This window comes from Mus musculus, chromosome 18, assembly GCF_000001635.26.
Source record: "Mus musculus strain C57BL/6J chromosome 18, GRCm38.p6 C57BL/6J".
NCBI classification, from domain to species: domain Eukaryota; kingdom Metazoa; phylum Chordata; class Mammalia; order Rodentia; family Muridae; genus Mus; species Mus musculus.
The window spans coordinates 13,800,001-13,821,992 of NC_000084.6; the positions used below are offsets into that span (position 1 = coordinate 13,800,001).

The window sequence follows — 21,992 nt, forward strand, 5'->3', positions numbered from 1 at the left end:
TTATGAAAAATATTAGCAAAAAGCCCACCCTTCCCTCATGATTCCTTCTCTACCAAATAACACATGTTGGCATCTAATAAATGAACGTGATTTAAAAAGAACCCCACAACAGAAGCCAATCTGACAAGTAGTTACCCCAATACCGTGTCCGTGCTTCACTGAATGCGTGATAAATGGACTATTCCCTTTGCAGTTTTCCTATAGCGAGTTGAGGTTTGGAGACACACAAGAAGAGGCTTCTAGAAGAGCTGAAGTTTCCTAAGCTTCTCCCTGTGTCTGACAAGAGTCAGACAATGAAAAGAGTGTGCTGTTAGAATACATCGGGCGGCTATGTGTTTTCATACACTGCAGGGTGTGTGACTCTGGATTCTAAACATTGCTCAGGGCAAGGCTATTGTTATTTAAATCCATCAACTCACCTTTCAAAAAGATATGAACATAACTGCTTGCTACTTTGCGGAGCCATGTACATCCCTTTACTGCATACTTGCACGGTAGGCCTTATGCACAGCGCGGTCTTCTGCTCACATCTATTTACACTGAACAAGTAACTTCTGTCACTTTGTTGCCTACTTGCTGCTATTTCCAAAGAAGTCTCCAAAGATTTCTAAAGCAGAAATGTAACTTAGCTTTTTTATTTGTTTATTTGGGTTTTTTTTTTTTGTTGTTGTTTTTTGTTTTTTTTTTTGAGACAAGGTTTCTCTGTACAGCTCTGGCTGTCCTGGAACTCACTTTGTAGAGCAGGCTGGCCTCTAACTCAGAAATCTGCCTGCCTCTGCCTCCCAAGTGCTAGATCAAAGGCGTGCGCCACCACTCCCAGCTTTAACTTAGCTTTTTTGAAGCAATAGGTTTTATGAAAATGGAATAGAATAACCACACTAAACTCTTAACACCTTTTATGGAAAAAAATCATACTGTTTTAGCCTTCTCCTCCTCCTCCTCCTCCTCCAACTCCTCCTCCTCCTCCTCTTCTTTTCTAAATCAAAGGTTAGTCTTGTTGTCTAGGGAATGGCATCCACATTAGACTTTGAAACAACAGGGACACAGTCTTCCCAGCTCAACAGCTAGGAAAAACATCACTAGACAAATAGAGAATAGAACATCGTTTGAAGTCTACAAGGCATTAAACTTCAGAAATGACTCTGTCTCCTTAAGTCCAAACACACTACTGCCTTCCTCAATTTCCCCAGCTGCTTAATAACAGTAATGGTAGTGACCACACACCATAGCCCAGAAGAACATATGCACTCAAGTTTTGGTTCTTGCCATAACTGAAAGACCCCAGAGCCTTTTGTATGATTCAGAAGTCTAGACATGACCACTTAACAGCACACAACAAAAGAGAAGAGGTGTAGCTTGTGATAGTATCTCGTAACGTTCTGCAACCTTCTTGTTCTTGCTAGTGGTGGTCATGTGTAGATTGTGTGTGTGTGTGTGGGTGGGTGGGTGGTAGATGCATGTGTGGATATATTTTAAGTGTATATGAACTCTGTATTAAAAAAATCATGTTTCATACAAAACTCTCCTGGAATTTTGAGTGTACAAGTTTGTTATTCTGAACCATTTGATTAAATTTAACCACAGGAAACTCTTCCAAGTCCTAATGAAGAAGCAGCAGTTACATCTAAAAAGGGAGCAAAGCCCAAAACCATCCTTTTCCAATATCTCTCTTTCAAACCTCAGACTGGAATATAAGCTCCATGGTTTTCATTTCACGTTAGTCCAAGCTCTCTGAGCTGTTGGAAGCATGTTAAACACAAAACAGGGAGTGGTCCAGCAGTGAGTGTGTGGTGGGAAAGACTGCTACTGGAAACAGGCAGGCAGGCAGGCAGGCAGATGGGCAGACAGACAGACAGACAGACACACACACACATACACACACACACCAACATGTAAAGAAAGCTCCAAGCATTTCTTCTTTTAAAAAAAGGAAGCTTGAATTAGAAATTACAGCACTATGTCTGCAGTACAGGATATGTACTAAAATTTTTATTTTGGTTCAAGTTAAAAAGTATGTGAAATGGAATTTTAGAAAGAGCTAAAAATCACTATTTCCTCTAGAAATGAACAACACTCTTTGTTGACCCCAAACAAACCCGCACTTGGTCATACTTCTTTGAGAGATGCATGTTATTCAATCACTACTTCATCACTGAGACAAACAAACCATTTGAATGATTAAAGAAATGAGGGTTACAGCAAAGGACATGGGCTCAGGGTGCAGTGTCTTTCCGGGTTTTCTACCTCACATTTCTGCCGTGACAGGACATTTCAGCGTAGGAATGTAATGGCCTGGGACATCGGAGGCAGAGAATAATGTCAAAAGCAATTCTTCACGTTTGGATCCCCCACATCATGTGCAAAGAGAGAACTTAAGCAGGCAAATGCAATTTGCTCCTTCCAAAGTATACATTTTTATCTCTTATGAAGAGATGAAGCCACATCCATTTCTAACGCCTCAAGGTAAAGAGGGTGGCATGTATCATAAGTGCAGAGAATGTCTGAAGGATTTAGAAGCAATCTTTTCATAATATATCTTTGGGTGAGGAAGTGGAGTTATGAGTTACTCAAAATTCATAAAGATTATTAAGTTTCCATCCTCATAGAAATGGTGCCACCACAGTATCGCTGCATTACACTGCTGGGGCTCCAGCCCCCAACTACCCAGAGCCTGGTCTGGGTCCAAGACATCCATCCATTACGTAGCATTAGTGCTCTGCAGAATAAATTTAAGGTTCCATTGCCTTCAAAAGCAAACAACAACAACACCACCGAAACAAATTGCTTTCACAGGAACCAGCCTGCGGTCGCTGGATGTGCTGAATTCCTGGCCCTCAGTATGTCAGCATTCCTTCATGTAAGTGATTGTAGCAGGTAAGTAAGTTCCCATTTCAGCAACTTGCCTGGAGATTATCAACTTGTGTGTCTGTGCCTGCTGGGCTATTTGAATGATTACCCTAGCCCCCAAAGCCCTCAGCAAGGACCGGCTCTGGACCCAAGGCAGTGACCCCTCACGGTGAGGGAGCCTCCTCAACACCAGTCAGCTCTCCTGCTTGATGAATTTCCACCTAACAGCTCATCTAAACGCAGCCTATGGGCTTCATGGATTTCCTTCCTCCTCTTCACTTAAGTCTATGGGAAGTTATGAAACATATTTTTCTAGTCCTCCCAGGAGCAAGGCCAGGTTCACAGTTTGACCTCTGAAACACAGCAGCCCTGCAAAGCCAGACAGGCTGATAGAGCTGAGCCTTCCTGCTCTCTGCCTGGCCTATACAAACCATAACACAGAGCAGGCAGCAAGGTGACTTATGGGAAATGACAGAAGATGGATCAGTAGGGGAAAATAATGGGATTTAATCATGTGAAACTATCACAGGAACAGGGTTCCCTTGCAGCAAGCTGTCCAACACAGGTGAGCTCAGTTTCTGAGCAAACCAAGCACCTATGGTCACTAGTGGTGCTCTTTTAATCAGATTAATTGCCAGGGTGCTGGGGAAGGCCCAGGGATTCTGTTTCCCATAAGTCGGGGTCTCCACCAAGTGATTTTAAGCAGATGCATAAAAACATCTATCTGTGAATTACGTAGATGTCTTCAATGTGTGAGAAGCCATCCGGCAGGCAGGTCAGGCTCATAAGAAAGATTGTCACAGACTAATTAAGGACTCTGCTGCTCAGAGAGGAAGGCTGACCCTGCAGTCTTACTCACACACTTTCCAGCCAGAGGGCTGTGAAGTGGAGCCCCAATGGGGCATTTCCATCTGAAACCCAAGGGCACCCACCCTGTGGAAACCATTGTAAATGCTTCCCTCACTCAGTGACAGCAGAGGGGACACAAACACTTCAATTATCTTGGTATGGAACGCACACGGCAGCCCTCTCATGTTTGACATCATGAGGCACAGCTACCTCTCATTGATTGAATCTTATTCTTTCTTGCACTTTCCTATGCATTCATTACGAAGAAGGCCATTTGGAGACAGAAAACAATGAGCCCTTTAGACAGAAGGTAGCGATTCAAAAACTGCAAAACTTCAGCTTTCAAAAATAGCCCGAGTGACCTCTCGCAGTACTCTGACCACTCCACAGCAAGCAGGAGGCAACCCCTGTGATGAGCGGGTTCTGGCAAAGCTCTCTCTTCACAGATGATGCACAGCTTAAGCTATAATGAGTTTTTGGGTTACAAATGCTGAACACATTAATATTCCTTGATGATAATTATCACAGTATAAGCACCTTTCCCAATGTGAGTAGCATAAACCAACTGAAGCAGCATTTTTACTTCATTTGAAACAAGCTGGAAAATGGGATTTTCTACTCTTGTAACCTGAGGTCAACATACATCAAGCATTGCATATCAAACATACCTATACCTAAAGCACATCTTGCTATCTTTCCCCTCTGCTCCATGTGGACATGAAGCCGTCTCCTTTATCCATTCTTTCTCGTGAAATACTTCATTTGGGCATCCATGTGACACACACAATGGCAAAACAAAGTGCTATTTCCCCTCTGCTATCAGGATTCTTACGTTTCTGCTGGTCAAGAGCAGGAGACTATCTTTTACAGATGGCCTGTGTATCTGTGCAGTTTGAATGAGTTCTGTGGCCACTGACTGCAAATCAAACAGGACAGAAATTAGAGGTGGACAAATAGGCTCTGAGAAGAACCCAACCCACACTATTTATAGAGTGGAGCCAAACTTAGCCACCTTTATCTTTACAGCTTCAAGGCTGGCAACAGGACAGAGCTGCAAGGGTGTACGTGAGTTCTAACCTACCACCACCACCAGGCCAGCTGTGACTTCAGCATCACACAGACCGTATATTATCACAGAGGACTCTTACAGACTAATGTCCATCCCAGATTAAAAGAGCAATTATTGTTTGGATAATAGCTATTAGATATTACCTGAAATGATCTACAGCACACTGTATTTGTCTACAACAATTTCTTATATGCCAGTATTTGCCACAGCACACCCAAAACAGATGTTAGCAGAGCTCACGGTGCACCCCACACTGTGATTGGCTAATCCAGACGGGATGGATTATCAATTGATTTTCTCTCATTGTTCCTCCTTTTGTTCCCCTTATTAAGTGAAAACAGAGGAGATGTTCACTATAAAGTTCAGCTGATGTTTGCAAGGCTTAGAATGATCACAAGTAAGCTCTCTCCTTTCGTCACACCACAGTTCCAATTTCGTGTTCTTTGTGGATCTCCACAGCACCCGCGATTTAGCCATGAGAGAGATGAAAGTCAGTTTCAACTCTGAATCCAAGGTTTCGTGGTGTAGATCTGTTGAACTCATTGGTACCACGTTAGCCTACACTTCATTTAGAAAATATGCCACGCTACAATTGCTTCGAGTTCTCGGATATCATTTTTACTTATGTGCTGCAAAACTGTCTTAAAATCGCATTTGAATAGATGCTAGGGTTACGAGGGAACCTGCACTAAATCTTTAACAGCTCTATCCGTTATTAAATACTAGAACGTGAGGGCTGCGGGAGCATGATGTACAGAGCTTCCCCGCTTTCCTAACTTAATGCTGTGCTCCTTCTGAACACCGCGCAAGCCCATTCATCAGAACTGATGCATTTTAAAAAGTCCTCATTTACTAGCAGATAAATGTGCTCAGAGAACGTTTTATAGTATAGAAATGACTGAAAACCTATTTGTTTTTACTGTGAAAAATTTGCTGTACTGTGGCAAGGAAAAAAACCTCTCACAGGGGATTTAAAAGGCCTTTTTGAAATAGTATGTAAGGGTTAAAGCATTGGAATATAAGAAAGTAGGATATAGCATCAATTTGGCAGAACATAAACACACCAAAAAGCAACAACAGATTACCACAACCATCAAATCTGAAAATAATATCTCAAGTCCAAGTATAATATATAATGAGATTGCCCATCCAGAATGCTGACTTTGATTGTGGCACTTTTAATTAAAACTTTTAAGTAAAATGATCTCACAAACACAAAACACATCACACAGTGAAATTTGCCAGACACTATGTCTATACATCTCAGTGTTGACTGTGATATGGTTGGAGAGTGACTTCATTTGCAGCTATTGCCAAGGACTTTCTTAGCACATTAAGATTAGCTTTGCAAACCTGTTTAAATATTTCTTCCTAAATTATACACTGAAAAAAATAACATTTACGTAGGAAATCCCCCCCCCCCCAACCATGGCTGTCTTCTTAGAAATACATATTCTCCTGTAATTTAAAGAAAGTGCCTTTCAGCTGGAGACCTGCAGAGCGAGGGAGGTCCCCTCAGTAAACACTGTGACAGTGATCACCTACTCTTCAGGTCCTGAGTGGAGACACTTGCTTTTGAAAATGTCTTGTGGTGACTTACTAAATTCAAGCCATTTCAATTAGTATTACTGCACATTAAAAATTAATTGCATTACTGAATGGATTAAGTTTTAAATTTCAATTCTACAGTATGTGCCCTAGAAATGACAGCTAAAAATCAATGCTCTTTGGCCCACAATCGGAAGTGTGTATGGTCGGACAGCCTGAGACTGGCGTCATGGCCAGGCAGTTTTAAAAGACTTGATGGTTCAATTGAACGTGTGTCAGTGCTCAGTCCAGTTTTTAACTTGAATGCTGCATAGCCTCAGAGGAGGAAAAACAGCTACACTCAGAGCTGGGAGAAACATGGTCACATATCCCATGTTTATGACACCAAAGAGACCAGCAGCCACCAAAGACTTGCTACACAACTCTTCAGAGGCTAAACCTGTCTTCACAGTGCTTTCAGCGAGCACATACGATCTCTGAGTCCAACTCAAGTTGGTTTGTTATTAGTTTGTAGCGAGCACGGGTGGGATCAGAAAATAAGGAAAACCATTTATTTACAGAATTTACTACAAATGGAGACATGTAGCAGAGATGGGCACTGCACACTACAAACTTGGGGCAGAAATACACAGAGAATATGCTAAGCCTCTGAGGTCTGTTGTAGAGAAAACACTGAGCATTCCTGACATGGCAATAAAAGAATACAAAATAAAGAGAAAGGAGAAAGACGATACAGAGAGGACACAGAGAAGCAAAGACACAATTGTGTTCAGCCAGAGCCTGCGGTACTAATTACTTTGTTTTAAGGAGTATTGTAAAATTATCGGTCATGAAACCCTGGTGCTGAACCAGTTTTGCCATCTAGATGCCTTTGTAAATTACTAAAGGGTTTTCGGGGAGGCTCAAATTAGGATGTGCACTGCCATTCATTCACTATAGATTAATGACATTTGCATACAACATGGAAAAATGTAGTGTGTGCCTTCTCCTCCTCACTGCCTCATTCTTTTGAGTAGCTGAGGGAACATTGTAAATGGACTCAAGAAAGCCAGGTGCTATAAAGAACCAAAGAGAAGCCCTGCACTATCTGGCTTTAGAATCGAATGGTATTGGCATGTTCCTCAGAGAAGAAAAAATGATGTTTGTTTTGTTCTTCAAGATCTCCTCCATGGTGCATTGGTGGCCAGCAGCAAGTTGTGCATCGAGGGAGTTAAGAACATGGTCGGTAACATTAACAACAAAAAGAATGGACCCCCAGGCAAAGTAGGGATCCCTGTGTGACAATCACCATTCACTGGAAGCGAAGGACTGATGTGGCTTTGTTATGGCACAGGAAAGGTAACACACAGAACACCAGTGACACCACACAATGACACAGGCACCACACAGCCATACCAGGCACAAGCCACCACAGCAGCCACAGCTCCTGGGAACCAAGTCAGATCTCTCAAAAGTGAATGGACATGGAAAAAAAAAAAAAACCCACTGAATGGAGGTGTGGCCAGTCTACAGCATGGCACTGTGTCTTGGAGAAACAGAATAAAAGATTGGCAGGGGAAACATGTTTCCTTAGCGAAATATTACAGGGACACCAAATTAGTCTGAATTAAACATCCATTGGAGGCAAAACTACGTGCAGCTTGTTTAAAGGGCGAGGTGAAAGAACGCAGGGTTTCCTGTTTGGGAAACACAAATAGGTTCGCTGAGTCCTATTTTATCCTCTGAGAAATGAAATGAAACAATGGTTTGAGGTGAACACACTGCAAATTCAAGATCATATTATTTAAAGGGGAGAACAATTGATTTTCTAATTCTCGTCTGCTGTAGCTGGAAGTCTGCCTTCTCAGTCAGGGCTCACAGGACGCTGAAGCGATATGTTCGGGGGAAGGAAGGAGACTCTTCACCAAGGATCATTGAGTATGTCATTGGTTAATTCTTGCTCTATGCTCCTCATTAGCATGACTCTCAAGTTTCTGGTATCATATCCGAAATATTAAGACATAATAACGACGAAGGTGCAGATAATTGGATATTAACCAGAACATACTTGACTGGGCAGGAGGTAGAGCCCTGCTTAAACTAATCCTGAAACATATTAATCACCAATTAATGAAAGGGTTTCAAATTCATTTTCTATTATAGAACACCTCCGAGTACCTAAGCTTTTTCTAACAAATGAGTTGGAATAACAGGGTAGAGAGAGGACATACAGCAATCTGGCGATGCCTGAATTAGTGCTTTACAGTCTGTTGTGGGATAGTTGTGAAAGCTAGACTTAAATACTTGAATGCTCTTTACAAATTCTGGTGCAACAGAGAGGAGCACTTTCTGAAGTCCAGAGTTTAAACTCCAAATGTAGATATCTCTTTCAGTAGCTGAGCCACAGCTAAATATTTCATCAGAAGGCTGTCATAATATTATCTAGGTTTCCAAACTCAGATAGGTCTTTAGTCTTCCAGATGAACCCCAGCTGTTCATTCCAAGCACAAGGCATTTAACAAGAACTCAGGAGTGTATCAAAAGAAGGCAGCACACTTGGCAAACTTGAGGCAGGAAGAAATAAGGAATGTGGTAAGACACTGGCACTGAGTCTAGAGGGAACTTGAGTACCACCAATATGTACATAAAATATCACAGGAGAAAGAAAAGGAGAAAGACAACACAAGAAGAGACAGAGGCACAGACATAGTTCTGTCCAGGACACAAGGCTGGGGTCTTGCTTCTGACCTACATGGCCACCTATATTAGCTCCCTTCTAAAATGAATATCTAGGGATATTCAGGTTAGAGAAATCGTTGCAGAAATACTTTTCAATAAACAGGAAAAGGGATCTGAGAGATTATCTCCTGAAAGAGATTCTAACATCTTATTTTTGAAAGATAGCACTCAGCTGGGCGGTGGTGGCACACGCCTTTAATCCCAGCACTTGAGAGGCAGAGGCAGGCAGATTTCTGAGTTCGAGGCCAGCCTGGTCTACAGAGTGAGTTCCAGGACAGCCAGGGCTACACAGAGAAACCCTGTCTCAAAAACCCCCCAAAACAAAACAAAACAAAACAGAAAGGTAGCACTCTTAAACATTGAGAAAGGGCATTTGCCTACAAAAGAAAAGAAAGTGTATGTGTGCCTGCGTGTGCACGTGTGTGTGTGTGTGTGTGTGTGTGTGTGTGTGTGTGTGTGTGTGTGTGTGTTACAGGAACGCCGCTGTGGGGACACTGTTTGCCCATGCTTCCTGCCCTTGTGGGCTGAATTGGATGGAAAGAGTGAGGATACTTGTTACTACAGAGATCCCACCCCCCAATTCTGCTGTTTGTTGACTTTCATTTTAATAACTCTTAAACAAGCACTCAGGGCAGATGAACTGAGATAGACTTGCAAGTGGGCCCTTTTATCAACAATTTTTGCCACAGAAATACACAAACAGTCCAATGGCTCTTCATTAGCAAACAAATCAACAAGTGATATTTTAATGCATGACTTTGTTCTGTCTCTGTGGGGACCTTCGTTCAGAGAGTGATGTACAGTACAGAGAAAGGAATCATCAGCCACAATGTCCCTGGGCTCTCTCCATTGAGGACTTCGCAGCCGCTGCTTAAAGACTGCATTTAATTGACTGATAGACAGTAGCTTGTTTGTTCGCAGAAGACAGCGAAGTAATGGCAGCTTGAAAATCGTAGCATCTACAGGGTCTCCTGAGACTAGTAACAGGGGGATATGTGTCAGGAATAAATAAATAATCTAATTATTAAGCCACTTCCTGTCAAGTTAACTCCAATTTGTTGGCTTTTGAAGGCAACAAAACGAGGCATTTTTCCTCATTATGCTTCTCTTTTTATACCAGTGGTAATCACAGGCGGATTAAAGGGTGCCTGATTGGTTTTTTTGTCAAGGATCTGAGAAGCAGCCAACAGTACAGAAAAACAGAGTTGGGGTTAGAAGAAATTTCATGCTTGTCTCCTTTCCAGCTCCCTAACAGCCCACACGGCTGCCCCATACGGTGCAGCCAGCTGTACAGCAAATGTGTACCCCTCCAACTGAGGCCTACCGGGCCACAGGCGCCATCCTGAGAGCCGTGAGATACCTTGCAATCTTGGCAGGTAGCTACTGCTGTCATAGGCATAATTCTAAAGGTGACCTACGAAACCCCGTCAGCTCTCCAAATGCAACAATATGAGCAGCTGAAGTTGACACCCACTCTCCATATTGGCTCTCCGCTCCTTTGTTTACTGCTTTCAATGGCCCCCGGAACTAAGAAATAACCCGTCTAAACGGGTCATCAGAGACCTTTTCTTTGGCTGGGTGCAGTTGGATCCTGTGTAAATAGGTCAGGATCCATATGAATGATATGCACTTGAGCGTGCCTTTGCGTGGGTTCAATTGTATGGGTGTGCTTGCATTGAACTGATTAATTTATTGATTACTGATGAATTCCCACACCTCCATTCAGAAATGTTCTGCAAACTTCATGTGGAATAGACTACAGAAATCAAGAGTGAGGAGAAAATGAGACTGTGAAGCAAAACTGCATGGTACTGCCCCTACCCACTGTAGAGATCAGGAGGCCAGGCCAGGCTATCGGCCATTCTGCCCGAGAGCTAGGCTCTTTTGTGGCTCTGTAAAGGCAGCATATCCTAAAAGGTGACAGGGAAATGAAATGTGGGTCTGTCTATGAGCTCAGGAAAACCTTCCTTCTTACAGGAAGTTAACATAAGGAATGTCTGGGAGGTGTTCTTTGGGGTAAGTCAGACACTACACTAACTGCTAATACCTATTACTCTTGTAAGCCATGGCTGCTAAACACAAGAGGATAAACATCACGATTTGCATTTTAATAACTTAACTCCACGTAGGGACCAAGCACAAAGTTTGTCACTCTGAATCTTTTGAAGCTTGTGACTGTAAACAGCTCAGCTGGGCTCCTGAAGACTCTGCCTTCTTCTAAGGGTACTTTTCTTTTCCATTGCCCTTGCTTTCAGGAAGGCTACCAGTAGACAAGGTTTGGGCAGTTCCCACAGCCCTCTTTGCTCTCAACAAACAGCACAGCTATAATGCTACTGGCCGCCCTTTTTGAATACATCTTGAATTTTTGTTAAATTGCGCAGATAATTAAAGCCTCTTCATACGTCCAGTCCGCTTCATTGGTAACACGAATTCTGTTTTCAGTTACTGTCTAAAAATTCCCTCTCTGAATAATTTCAAACTAAGCAATAACACTTCATTTTACATAAGTTTTATCTGATGTCCCCACACAGAGCTGCCAGCTGTACAGCAGACGTGTGCTTCTGAAGCCGGGGCCTACCAGGCCACCGACTCCATCCTGAGAGCTCTGCGGCACCTTGCTGCCATTGGCAGGCTCTCCCAGCTATCGCTGTGGCCGTGGCTCAACACTGCACACAACTTAAAATTATCTGATTATTAGAATTTGTGGCCCACACTCCACTTTCTCCTTTATTTAATCTATCCCCAGATCACACATTTGTTTAAATGTTTTGGCTGGCTTACAGATCACGCGGCCATCTGCACAGTAGGTGTGACACCAGTTTTTTTTAGACAAAAGTTAACGTTATAAACAAAGATAAAGTCATCTGAAATGCTTTGGTGTTTGTTATTCTGCCTGGCTCACTTGGACCAACTCTAAGAAATAAATAGAATTATCTGTGTAAATCGATGAACATCTATGAAAAACAACACCCAGCAGAACGCTGAGCTTGCTCCATTACCTACGTTAATATCGTGACAGCTGAGGAGAGATGACCTGGCCCACTTCTCATCTCTCCTGTACAGATGGCTATTAAAGAGAAAGTACCCCTTTTGTATGGCCCATGCAGAAACCCTTTATGGGCTTTTCAAATAAGCCAGCATTGCCCACATGAGGGTAGCTTTCTCTTACCATTAAACTGCCCAGATTTCATCTTTTTTAATCCAACCCTTGATGAAATAAGCCAGTATTTCCTCATATGCAACATCAAATGCTTGATTTCTTAATTCCCTGAATTTTTAGGTAATCAAATGAATAATTTTTTTTTAAATCCAATAGCCCCATTTAGAATGAATGTAAATCATTGCTCCAAAGAATCTCAATGACTTTGTAATCCTTACGATGGTATGAATGATCTCTTTCAGGTACATACACTCACACACACACACACACACACACACACACACCTCACATATACATATAGTCATACCTATAAATATTATGACAAATTCATTTTTTCATTAGTTTTATAACTGCCAATGAAAGAAGAGAATTTAAAGTATATGCAAAGGTCAAAATATTTTGTTATTTCTCTCAAAGTCATGTAAAATCCAAAACTATGGTAGAGCCCAATGTATTAGGTTTTCTGTTTTCTAAAGCAAGAGGTCTCAAGTTGAAGTGTTTCAGAGATGACACAGAACTTCCCCATCAAACCTTCATGATCAGTTAGAAAACAAGGCATCTGGCAAAGAAGGGGTGGCGATACCCTGTCACCCCGGCATCAGACATACTACAAGGCATATGAATGCCACTTACTGTAAGAACAGACTACAGTGTCACCATTCCACTAAACTGATTTACACACTCTTGTTGTCTTGACATAGTGCATGTTCCATACCACATGGGGTACATATATTCCTGAATGCACTGTACACGTGTTGAGTCGCTTCATGGTTTAAAAATAATTATCCAGAAGATACTGAGTATCAGAGACCAGGATAAAAATAGCCAACATCATTGCATTGCACTTCTCAGGCCAGCTAATGTTTATTATACTAATTTCCACTTTTGTTTCTCTAAGAGATAAATATATTTTCTTCCTAGAATGCTAATTAGCATCATGTTTGACCTTTAAGGATAAGCTCACTAGCATATCTGAAATTTTCCAGTTTTTTTAAAATACCAAAATGGGGATATTATGATTCTTTACGTGCAATCATTACAATACAATCTTATAAAAACATGAAAAGATAAGTGAAATGAAAACAAGCTATTTCTAAGTAGATTTTTCAAAGTAACTCATAGGTGTATGCTCTGTGTTCAGTTCTCCACAATCGATCTAGGAACTAGGGAAGGAGGGCTAGAAATGACCACAGTGTATCTTCACTACTTCTCTCGGAAGTTAGCAGCCGCAATAATTCATTCCAAGGATAATGGCCTCTCTCCCCTTTGGTCATTTCTTTGTCAGGCTGACTGGCCCTACATAGTGAGCATACTGCTGGTTGCCTATCACCAGCCACTCACAATTTGCTCACTGCGTTCATGAGACAGTTGTGTGTGGCTGTTTGGAACACATTCATCTCTTTAGGGATTTATGTGTTAGTAGTGGCAGTGCCAACCTCCATAGTGAACAGAATTTCTTTCTAACTAAAATAGATAATTAGAGGCTGGTAATTATTGGTCAAGAATTATCAGAGTGAAAAAATTAAGCTCCTCGTAAACAGTTCTTGGCAATGCCACCTCTTTATATCATCTCATGCCTAACAACCCTTTATTCCAAGCACTTACAAATTTACTCTACTATGGTGGAGCCTCGTAATTTTATATGAGGCAATCCCTTCGCTGGGTTAAACACATTTAGATTTCCTGGTTCCACCTCTTTGTTGTTAATATGTACCAAATAATAGTAACTTGAAATCTCACAGAGGAAAATAACACTAAATCTTTACCACTCGATAGAAATAGAAGGGTAGATATGCATTAAAAGTCACGGTGCACAATGGCTTCTTTATGGTAAAAATGAACAAAGACTGTGTGAAAGGAACAAAGGAAGACAAAAACATTCTCATCTGCACAGAAGTTAGCTAACCTGTTCTAGGAAAGTTGTTAAAACATTCTGTAGTTCTCTCCCTCCCCCAGCCTCTCCCTCACTCTCTGCATATGTGTGTGCAAAGAAGAAAAACCCTAAGTAATTAAGTAATTACTGGTCTGAATGTGTGTGTGTGTGAGTGTGTGTGCGCATGTATTCATAAATATGCAAAACCTTGTCAAAATGTGGTAAATGGAAAGGTTTCATGTTTTCCTGAATAAGCATACACAAGGCCCTGGCACACTTTTGTCAAGTAATTACTCCTGCAACTGAGATCATGTGTCCACGCCTAGCTGCAAACAGAACTTAAGGACACTTCCCTCATGCTCCTGGTGAAAATATCAATGGGTTTCCTTTCTCAAGTGTCCCTCATCAATAGCATGAAACCAGCGTCTCCAGAAAGAAGAGGTTTGGAGGTTACTTGAAAAACTTATTGCTTCACCCCACCCCCAAAAGCAAAGGATGAGGCTATAGGGGGCTTTTGAGTCCCAGCTCATTGAGGCGTCCTTAGACCATGTTTCTGTCAGGAGACAGGGCTCTTCCTCTAGATGTTTTGCAAAATGAAAGCTACAAAACACCACCCACCCTTTTAACAGAGTAAGAGGCTTTCAGACAGTCTCTAATCCCTCTTCCTGTACTAAATGTCTAGTTCAGATTATTTTTTTATTAGATAAAAAATACACACTGATACACAATCTAAAAATACCCAGCCTCAATGGAGGTATTTTAGCCAACAAAATAATGCTGCCTGCCTCATTTGAAAGACTAAGTATCACACTGGGATTTTAAAAAGGGGCATCTTAGCCTTGGCGACTCCCTCCTGCTTCACATTTTCTCTCTAGATATTAACAAGGAGAATGGAGTTTAAGAACTTGGATGCCTGGTCAACAGACAGAGCAATTAAGTGGATGCTATTCATTTGTTTAGGCCTCGAGTGCAATAGAATCACATATTTTATTATTTTAAAAAAATAGCCTGAATATTAAATAATCAGGCCCTCCATGAAAATGAAAGGGATTTTCATCTCTGAAAGAAGGTGAATTGTTAAATGCTCAAATCCCAAGAGGAGGTGAGTGTCATATTAATCCACTATTACAGAGAGGGGGTAGACTTGGGAGAGCACTAATGAAGGACTGGAGGAACCTAAGATAAACAGGAAGAGTAGGGGATAGAGAAAGTGGGGGGATGAGCCAGTGGGAGTCACAGATTGACAGTGAGATGGGAAAGCCAAGTGTACCTTCACACTCAATATTCAGTCTAGATCCTACTTGTGGCAGAGATATTAACACAGTGGCTGAGATACTTCCTGTATTCTCATTAGCAACGTGGATAAATTAGAAACCCAGAGATTAAATTTACACTGAAGGGATCTGGAGAGAAGCAGGACTCACTACACGTTTTTGTAACTGGAGCACTTGAAGGTCGAGACTATTGCAACTTGTAACATGAGGCAGAATCTGTGACTGCTGCCACCAAGCCACAGTAAAGAGATGGAGACATGTAACTATGGGCAGGTACCATGTGGAAGGGATCGTTCAGGTTTTCCTATCCCTTTTTCTTATAAAAAAAAAAAAAAAAAAAAAAAAAAAAAAAAAAAGGCAATTGTGGAAGTTTACATGAACTTTTTTTTTTCCAGGATTCTGAACAGGAGGCGATTTGCCCGGAACATTCTCTGAATCCCTTCCATGCTGTGCTTATCTTCTCGGTGCTTAAGAAAACCTCTTAATACTATCCCGCCATGGCAACGAATATATTATCTTAAGGCATAAGAAATCACTAATAATCTTCATACTTAAATATGGAACACAAAGACGTAAACTGATCAATACTTCAACTGCCGTGCATATGTTGCAGGTGACCATTTTATTTATAAGTAACAATTGTCCAAAAAAATCCAATCATTGAAAAAAAAAGCTAAGGCTATTGAGAAGATATTAATTTTTTCCAACATGGTCCTGAATTTTAATCAAATATGTTGCAAGTTCTGCTATGGTCAGCCTTCCCTGAGCAGGGGTGACAGTTGGAGTCACCCTGGAATGTACTTTCTTAGAGCTCTGCTTCTTGCTGTGCAATACAAGATAGTCCCCCAACCCTGGAAACAAATTCCATGTCTAAAAATGTTAAACTTGTTTTTCTATATTACAAAATTTTTATTAGGTGAATATAGGGCTAATCGGACTTCAAAATATTATATTCTACTTATATATGGGTTTATAAAACACCAAGAAGTAAGTATGAAATAAATAAACAAAACCCTCATGGTATAAAAATACAAATGAGTAACAAAAATAGTACACAATAATAGCAATTGTCATTTTATTAGTAGCAAAAGATGTGCTTGATAAAGTTTAATTGGCTGGTACAACTCTTAGCATTATTACTAAGTGATTATCAAATTAAAAAACAGGAACCAGGCAGTAACCCCTGAGGAATGGGTGGATAATGGGACACCATGAATAAGTGGAAAAGCTGTCACTTTAGTTCCAGCCTATCTAATACATGCACGATTCTAAAATCACTGGCCTAGAGTAACGTCAGAGGTCTCCCTATCCACTTCTACAAAGATCTGTGGAAAAATTCGTGGGAAATAAAAAACTGATTCCTGAATTCTTTACATGATCTTTATGATCATTATTATTTCCAGGCTGCTGAAACCATACTTATAAAACTATTTTATGGCAATTTAAATTATTTATGTTTCCCCATCACAAAACTCACCACTTCAGGGTTTGATACAAAGATGCTTAAGCAACACACAGCAGTGCCATTATCATAATAACTTCTGAAATTAAAACCTGTCTAAAACTCTATGGAAAGCTAACATCCAGTTCATTAACCATTCCTGTTAGTTTTCAATAATGCAAAAATGATTAGAAGTTTAATTTGCTAATCACCTGTGCTTTGACTGGCAGAACGCAGATAATCCTCTGCAGAAGTCTAAACTAGCCCTTGCAGAAAATAAAACGCGCTAATGCCTTACCAGGTCTAATAAGAGGAATAAAAAAAAAATCAATCACGCCTAGGTAAAGCATTGATGGCAGAACAATTAATTCATTCTTAATGCTGTTTAATTACATAGGCACTGATGTACACACATATGAGAAAAATGGATGAGTAGTAAGGGGCGGAGTCTCACTCACCAATCATGTGATTTGCCACATGAACCTGGATGTCCCACTCGTTGTAGAAAACCATCTGACACTTGATACACTGGTAGGTCTTCTTCTGAGAAAAGAAGGAGGAACGCGTTTGCTTAGACACATGTGCATAAAGAAATGCTCCCACCCAACACAAACCGAGGGAAAACCTCTGACCACAGAACGGTCTTCCCTCGATGTTGGTTTTGTCTATGTGGCTAATTAACATTCTGTGGATTTCTCTGACAAAGCACCATGAGCATCTTACCAAGAAACTGAGAGTTGACAGCTAGCAGTACACGTTATTACATTTACAAGGAACAAAGGCACCACATTATGAAATAATGATAACAAAATAATATAGGTGCTCTTAAGCTCAGAACTAGACCCTAGTATTCAAAGTACTTATAACACATGGCTCAGTTTCAAAAACCAATGCCTTTAGGTATCAGACATGTTTTAATTCTCACTAAAATCATGGTAGTTTTGTTCCCAGAAATAGAGAAGTAAAATGACTAGTAAGTTAAGACTCGTAGCATTTTAGACAATGGGGCTGGAGAGGTGGCTTAGCAGTTAACAGCACTTGCTGCTGTAGCAGTAGGCACAGGTTCAGTTCCTAAAACCTACCTGGATGCTCACAACTCCCTGTAATTCTATATCCAGGAGAGTGGCCACCTTGTCACTTCCACAGGCACGTGGCACCTGGTGCACAGACATAAAGGCAGGCAAAACACTAACACACATACAGAAAACCCATATCATTCTTCTAAGAAGGTAGGTATTTTTGTGCAGTCAGAAGTGTAGGTAATGCTTCTGAGAGTCTAATTCCTCTCATTTGAATATGTACTTTCTTTTCTTAGGAAATTGTTCAAGATAAAACACCACCGTCCAGTGAAATAGATGGAGCAGAGTATTTATGATAGGGGTTAGGGCATACACACACAAACTCAGACACACTCGATGTCACTGTGACACAGAAGCGGGAAAAGAAGTAATGTCTCTCAAATCTCAAAGGAAGCATGCGGTGTGACTTTCTGTTCTCAAGACTGATTCTCTCTCGGTGCATGTAGGGTTGACTCAGTGACGAAAGAACTGAGGGGTTCTATAGAACACACCATCACATACATCCCTTCGCATTACACGCTGTCTACAATCAAAAAACATCTTGAAAAATGAAATCTACTATGATGAAATAAACAATTAAGGAATAGTTCACTTGTAAATGTGGGAAAATTCCATCTGTAAAGGTGTACACGTAATGTTTGGTTGTAATAATTCCCAAAGATTATTATTTCACTTGGTGTGCTATAACATGTTTTGCTACAGGTGTTAATATGAAATAGGAGTCATAAGTTAATATGAATCATAAATTATAGCACATTGTGAAAAGCTCAAGTTGTTTAGGACATAAAAACATAAAGTATGAAAATAAGTGTAATTTCACTTGAAATTACAAAGGATAAGTGCCACAAATGTAAGTATTTCTTATTTGTTATAATCTACATAGTATTTTCTTCTACAACAAGGGACATTATACCTAGCAAACCCTAAAAGCCCAGGCATGTCTCCAATGCACATATCTAAATAACCCAGTAGTGGTTGTTCATTAGAAACCAGTGGACTGAGTGTACCAAATCTAAACCTAGCCAGGGCTTCCCACACCCTGACAATCAAGGAAGACGATTTACTGCATGGAGCTGTTCGTGAGACCCTTTGACAGTGACGCATAGAGCAACATGTCCTGTGTAAATAACATTCATCCCTTTTGTAACTATATTTCCCTTTAGAACTAGTTAGAAAATATTTCTTACTCCCTGATGACCTCCATTATATATTGTTTATTAGCATACTTCAAGCATCATTCCTGATATGTGACCTTGCTGAAAAACAAAGAAACATAAACTTAATGGCTAGTCTTTTCTCTTGTTAGCACAGTAAAACACAGAACATGTCGAAAACTGTCTCCAAAAATTATGACTGATAAGGAGGTTGCTTGAATATACTAAGGGCTTTTTTCCTTCTCGTCCACTAATAAAGAACAAAACCACTTGAAAAGCCAAGGTAATAAAATGGCAGCACTTATGCCTATCTTCAAAATGAGCTGACACATTTAAAGACCCTTCTAAGTTTTCTCTTATTGAAAGAAAATGCTTGTGTCACTATTGATAATTCAGACAGCTAATTCTCTACACCCTCACGGTGTCTAAAATGCTTTCTCCTGTTTTAAATCGACATAGCCATGTTTTTATCTACATGTGCCCAAATCTGCAGCCAACTAGAGATTCAAGAGAAGACACCATAAGGCCTAAATACTGCAGCTTCACCCAGCTCAGCAACCTCTGCCCCAGTTTCCTCAAAACAAAGCCATGCTATGCAAATGGCATACATAAAAAACATTTTCACTTTCCAGTTTTTAGAATAGTAAATTGAAATGGTCTATAAAGTACTCATTCTAATAGATTCTTATCTAACTATCTGAGGGCAGTGCATACCTGCACACCACTCACTGAGCACACAACACACACCTGTAAATCTGTTGCTGGGAGAGCTCTGCATAACTGACATTACCAAGGAGTTGCCCTAGTTCTAGGCCCAAATCCTCCCTTTTCCTGCTTTCAACCATTGGTCCCAAACCTCGGCCGAGGCTCTAAGGAGCAGGAGGAATCTCCTGTCTAATAGACGGTCTCATTAGCCCCCTTCTCAGTCGAGAGCAGGGACACACACCTCGCAACAGACTGTCCAGTGGCTTTTCCAACATGGTTAGCTTTCTTCAGTCATTAAGGATAAACAGATCCCGAAGTGAAGCCAGATGCCTGAGGGGTGACCCGGTGCTGCCGGAGTGCAAGAGGACTGTCACCTCCCTCAGGACAATTGCTTCCATTTATATCAAAGACAACAACAAAAAAGTCACGTGAGATAATTTCTCTTAAAAGCAGGTGAAGTAGAAACAGAACTTCCATTGTTTGGGCCCCACATTGGCCTTGATCAACGCTTAGGTTGTCAATTTACTTGAAATGCTAATTTAGTCCCATTTTTAAAAGAGACTTTTTTTTTTCATTAGCCTTTTTAAATGAGCTACTTGGGAGAAGGACTGTCACTTCCTGATTGTTCTCCTTTGTTTTCTGATACTGATAGATGTAATTATCAAGGATACAACTTTCTCCCAGCACCTCATTATATTTGATTGATTTTGAGAACAATTTAAACGTGCCTCTTTGACATTTTTTGTTTTCAGCTATACTCTGTTCAGGTACTCGGAGACTTTCAGAAAAGAGCATCTCATAAGTTAAAAAAAAAAGGTTAAATATCTCTAATAACATATAGTATTAAATATTCCTTTTCTGATTACCTCTCTCTGTTTGATCTCTGTCCCATTAGCTTTTAAACTACATTTTGTCTTACCAAATTAAATATAAGTTGTGAATTTTTAAAAATTATGTTTTGGAGTTATAGATTGCTTTTTTAAAAAAATAATATAATAAGTTCATTAAAAAAAAATCAGTGAGTCCACAGTAACCCTCGAAGGTAGAAAGCCAATCTCAGTTGCTATGATGGTCACTATTAAATAAGTCTCTAAGCGTGAGGTCACTTTCCCTCCTTTCTTTTTTGACTGCTTTGAAACAGAATCTCACGGATATCTCGGGCTGACTGCAAACTCGGAACTCTCTCCCTCAGCCTTGAGTGCTAAGATTGCAGGTGTGTGTTGGTCCACATGCTTGGTGATGCAAATTTCTTTTTCTGACAATTGGCAGTCAAAGACTTGGAAACACTAAGCTTTTCCAGGAGGGAATTCAGTCCATGCCTACTTAATGATAGGAGGGCTATGCAAGGGAAAGAAGAAGGAATGCTAGAATGGAGAAAGCCACCATTTTGCACTGATTTGGAAAACATTAGTAGCTGAAGCCTTTGCAGAGAAAGATTATTCTTCACACTCAAAGAAACTTATCCAAAATACTAAGTTGAATGTCATAAAACCTTTAGAGGTAGCAGCCTAGGTTTCAGTACAGACAGAGACAGAAGAATAAACAAGGCCCTGAAGAGACCTTTTAGAGAACCGGACTATTGTCTTTAAAACATCCAGGTCACAGGAGACTATTCTCAGGTGGCTCAAAGAGGTTCATCTATTAAATGCACTTATGCGGTCTGGCTTTGGGATAAAGGGGCCAGGAGTGTTTGAGCAACTGGGGAAAAGTGACCACCATTTGGTACTGGATGTTATTGGTGGCTAATGGGCATCTTCCTTGGATGTGATGATAGTATGTAGGAAAGGCCAATGTCCTTTGTGTCAGGAGAGTCACATCATTGGTATAGAGGCGAAGTGGTATGCTACTCACAAGTGAACTCTCACAACACCAGAGGAAACAATACACAAATAACACAGATATGGGCAAAGCAGAAAGAGCTACATGACAATAGCAATCACCAGGTGCATGGGTGACTGTCAGAGAAAACACAGGGACAGAGAAATAAATGCAAGTGCCTCAACGTGCATGGTGTTTTCTTGTGCGGAACACATCCTGATCATGTCCAGGTGTGTTATTTTTCCACATCTATATGAAAGATACACCAAATAGTTTCTGTTTAGAGGTTATAAGTAGCTTTGCAAATATTTTTGCTGTTTTAATGAAATTTTGAGCATGAATCTAACGTATACATTTGTAAGAATTTGGGAATTACAGTTTGCATTCATTTCTAAAATCAAGTAATGTAAGTCCCTGTTTATGTCTCGTACTTCCCAGTTTATGGAGAATCGCTGTG

The 21,992-nt window shown here is 40.6% G+C and overlaps 1 protein-coding gene across 4 annotated transcripts in view; it reads right to left on the minus strand.

The window, feature by feature from the left end:
• Zfp521 (zinc finger protein 521) overlaps positions 1 to 21,992 on the minus strand; it is a 285,737-nt gene that overhangs the window by 112,988 nt on the left and 150,757 nt on the right. For 3 of the 4 annotated variants that reach the window (XM_006525819.3, NM_145492.4, XM_006525820.4), the window contains one exon: positions 17,238 to 17,322. In XM_006525819.3, the coding sequence (XP_006525882.1) occupies positions 17,238 to 17,322 (85 nt within the window). The remainder of the gene's footprint in view (positions 1 to 17,237; positions 17,323 to 21,992) is intronic. The other variant, NM_001360804.1, reaches the window with a different exon arrangement.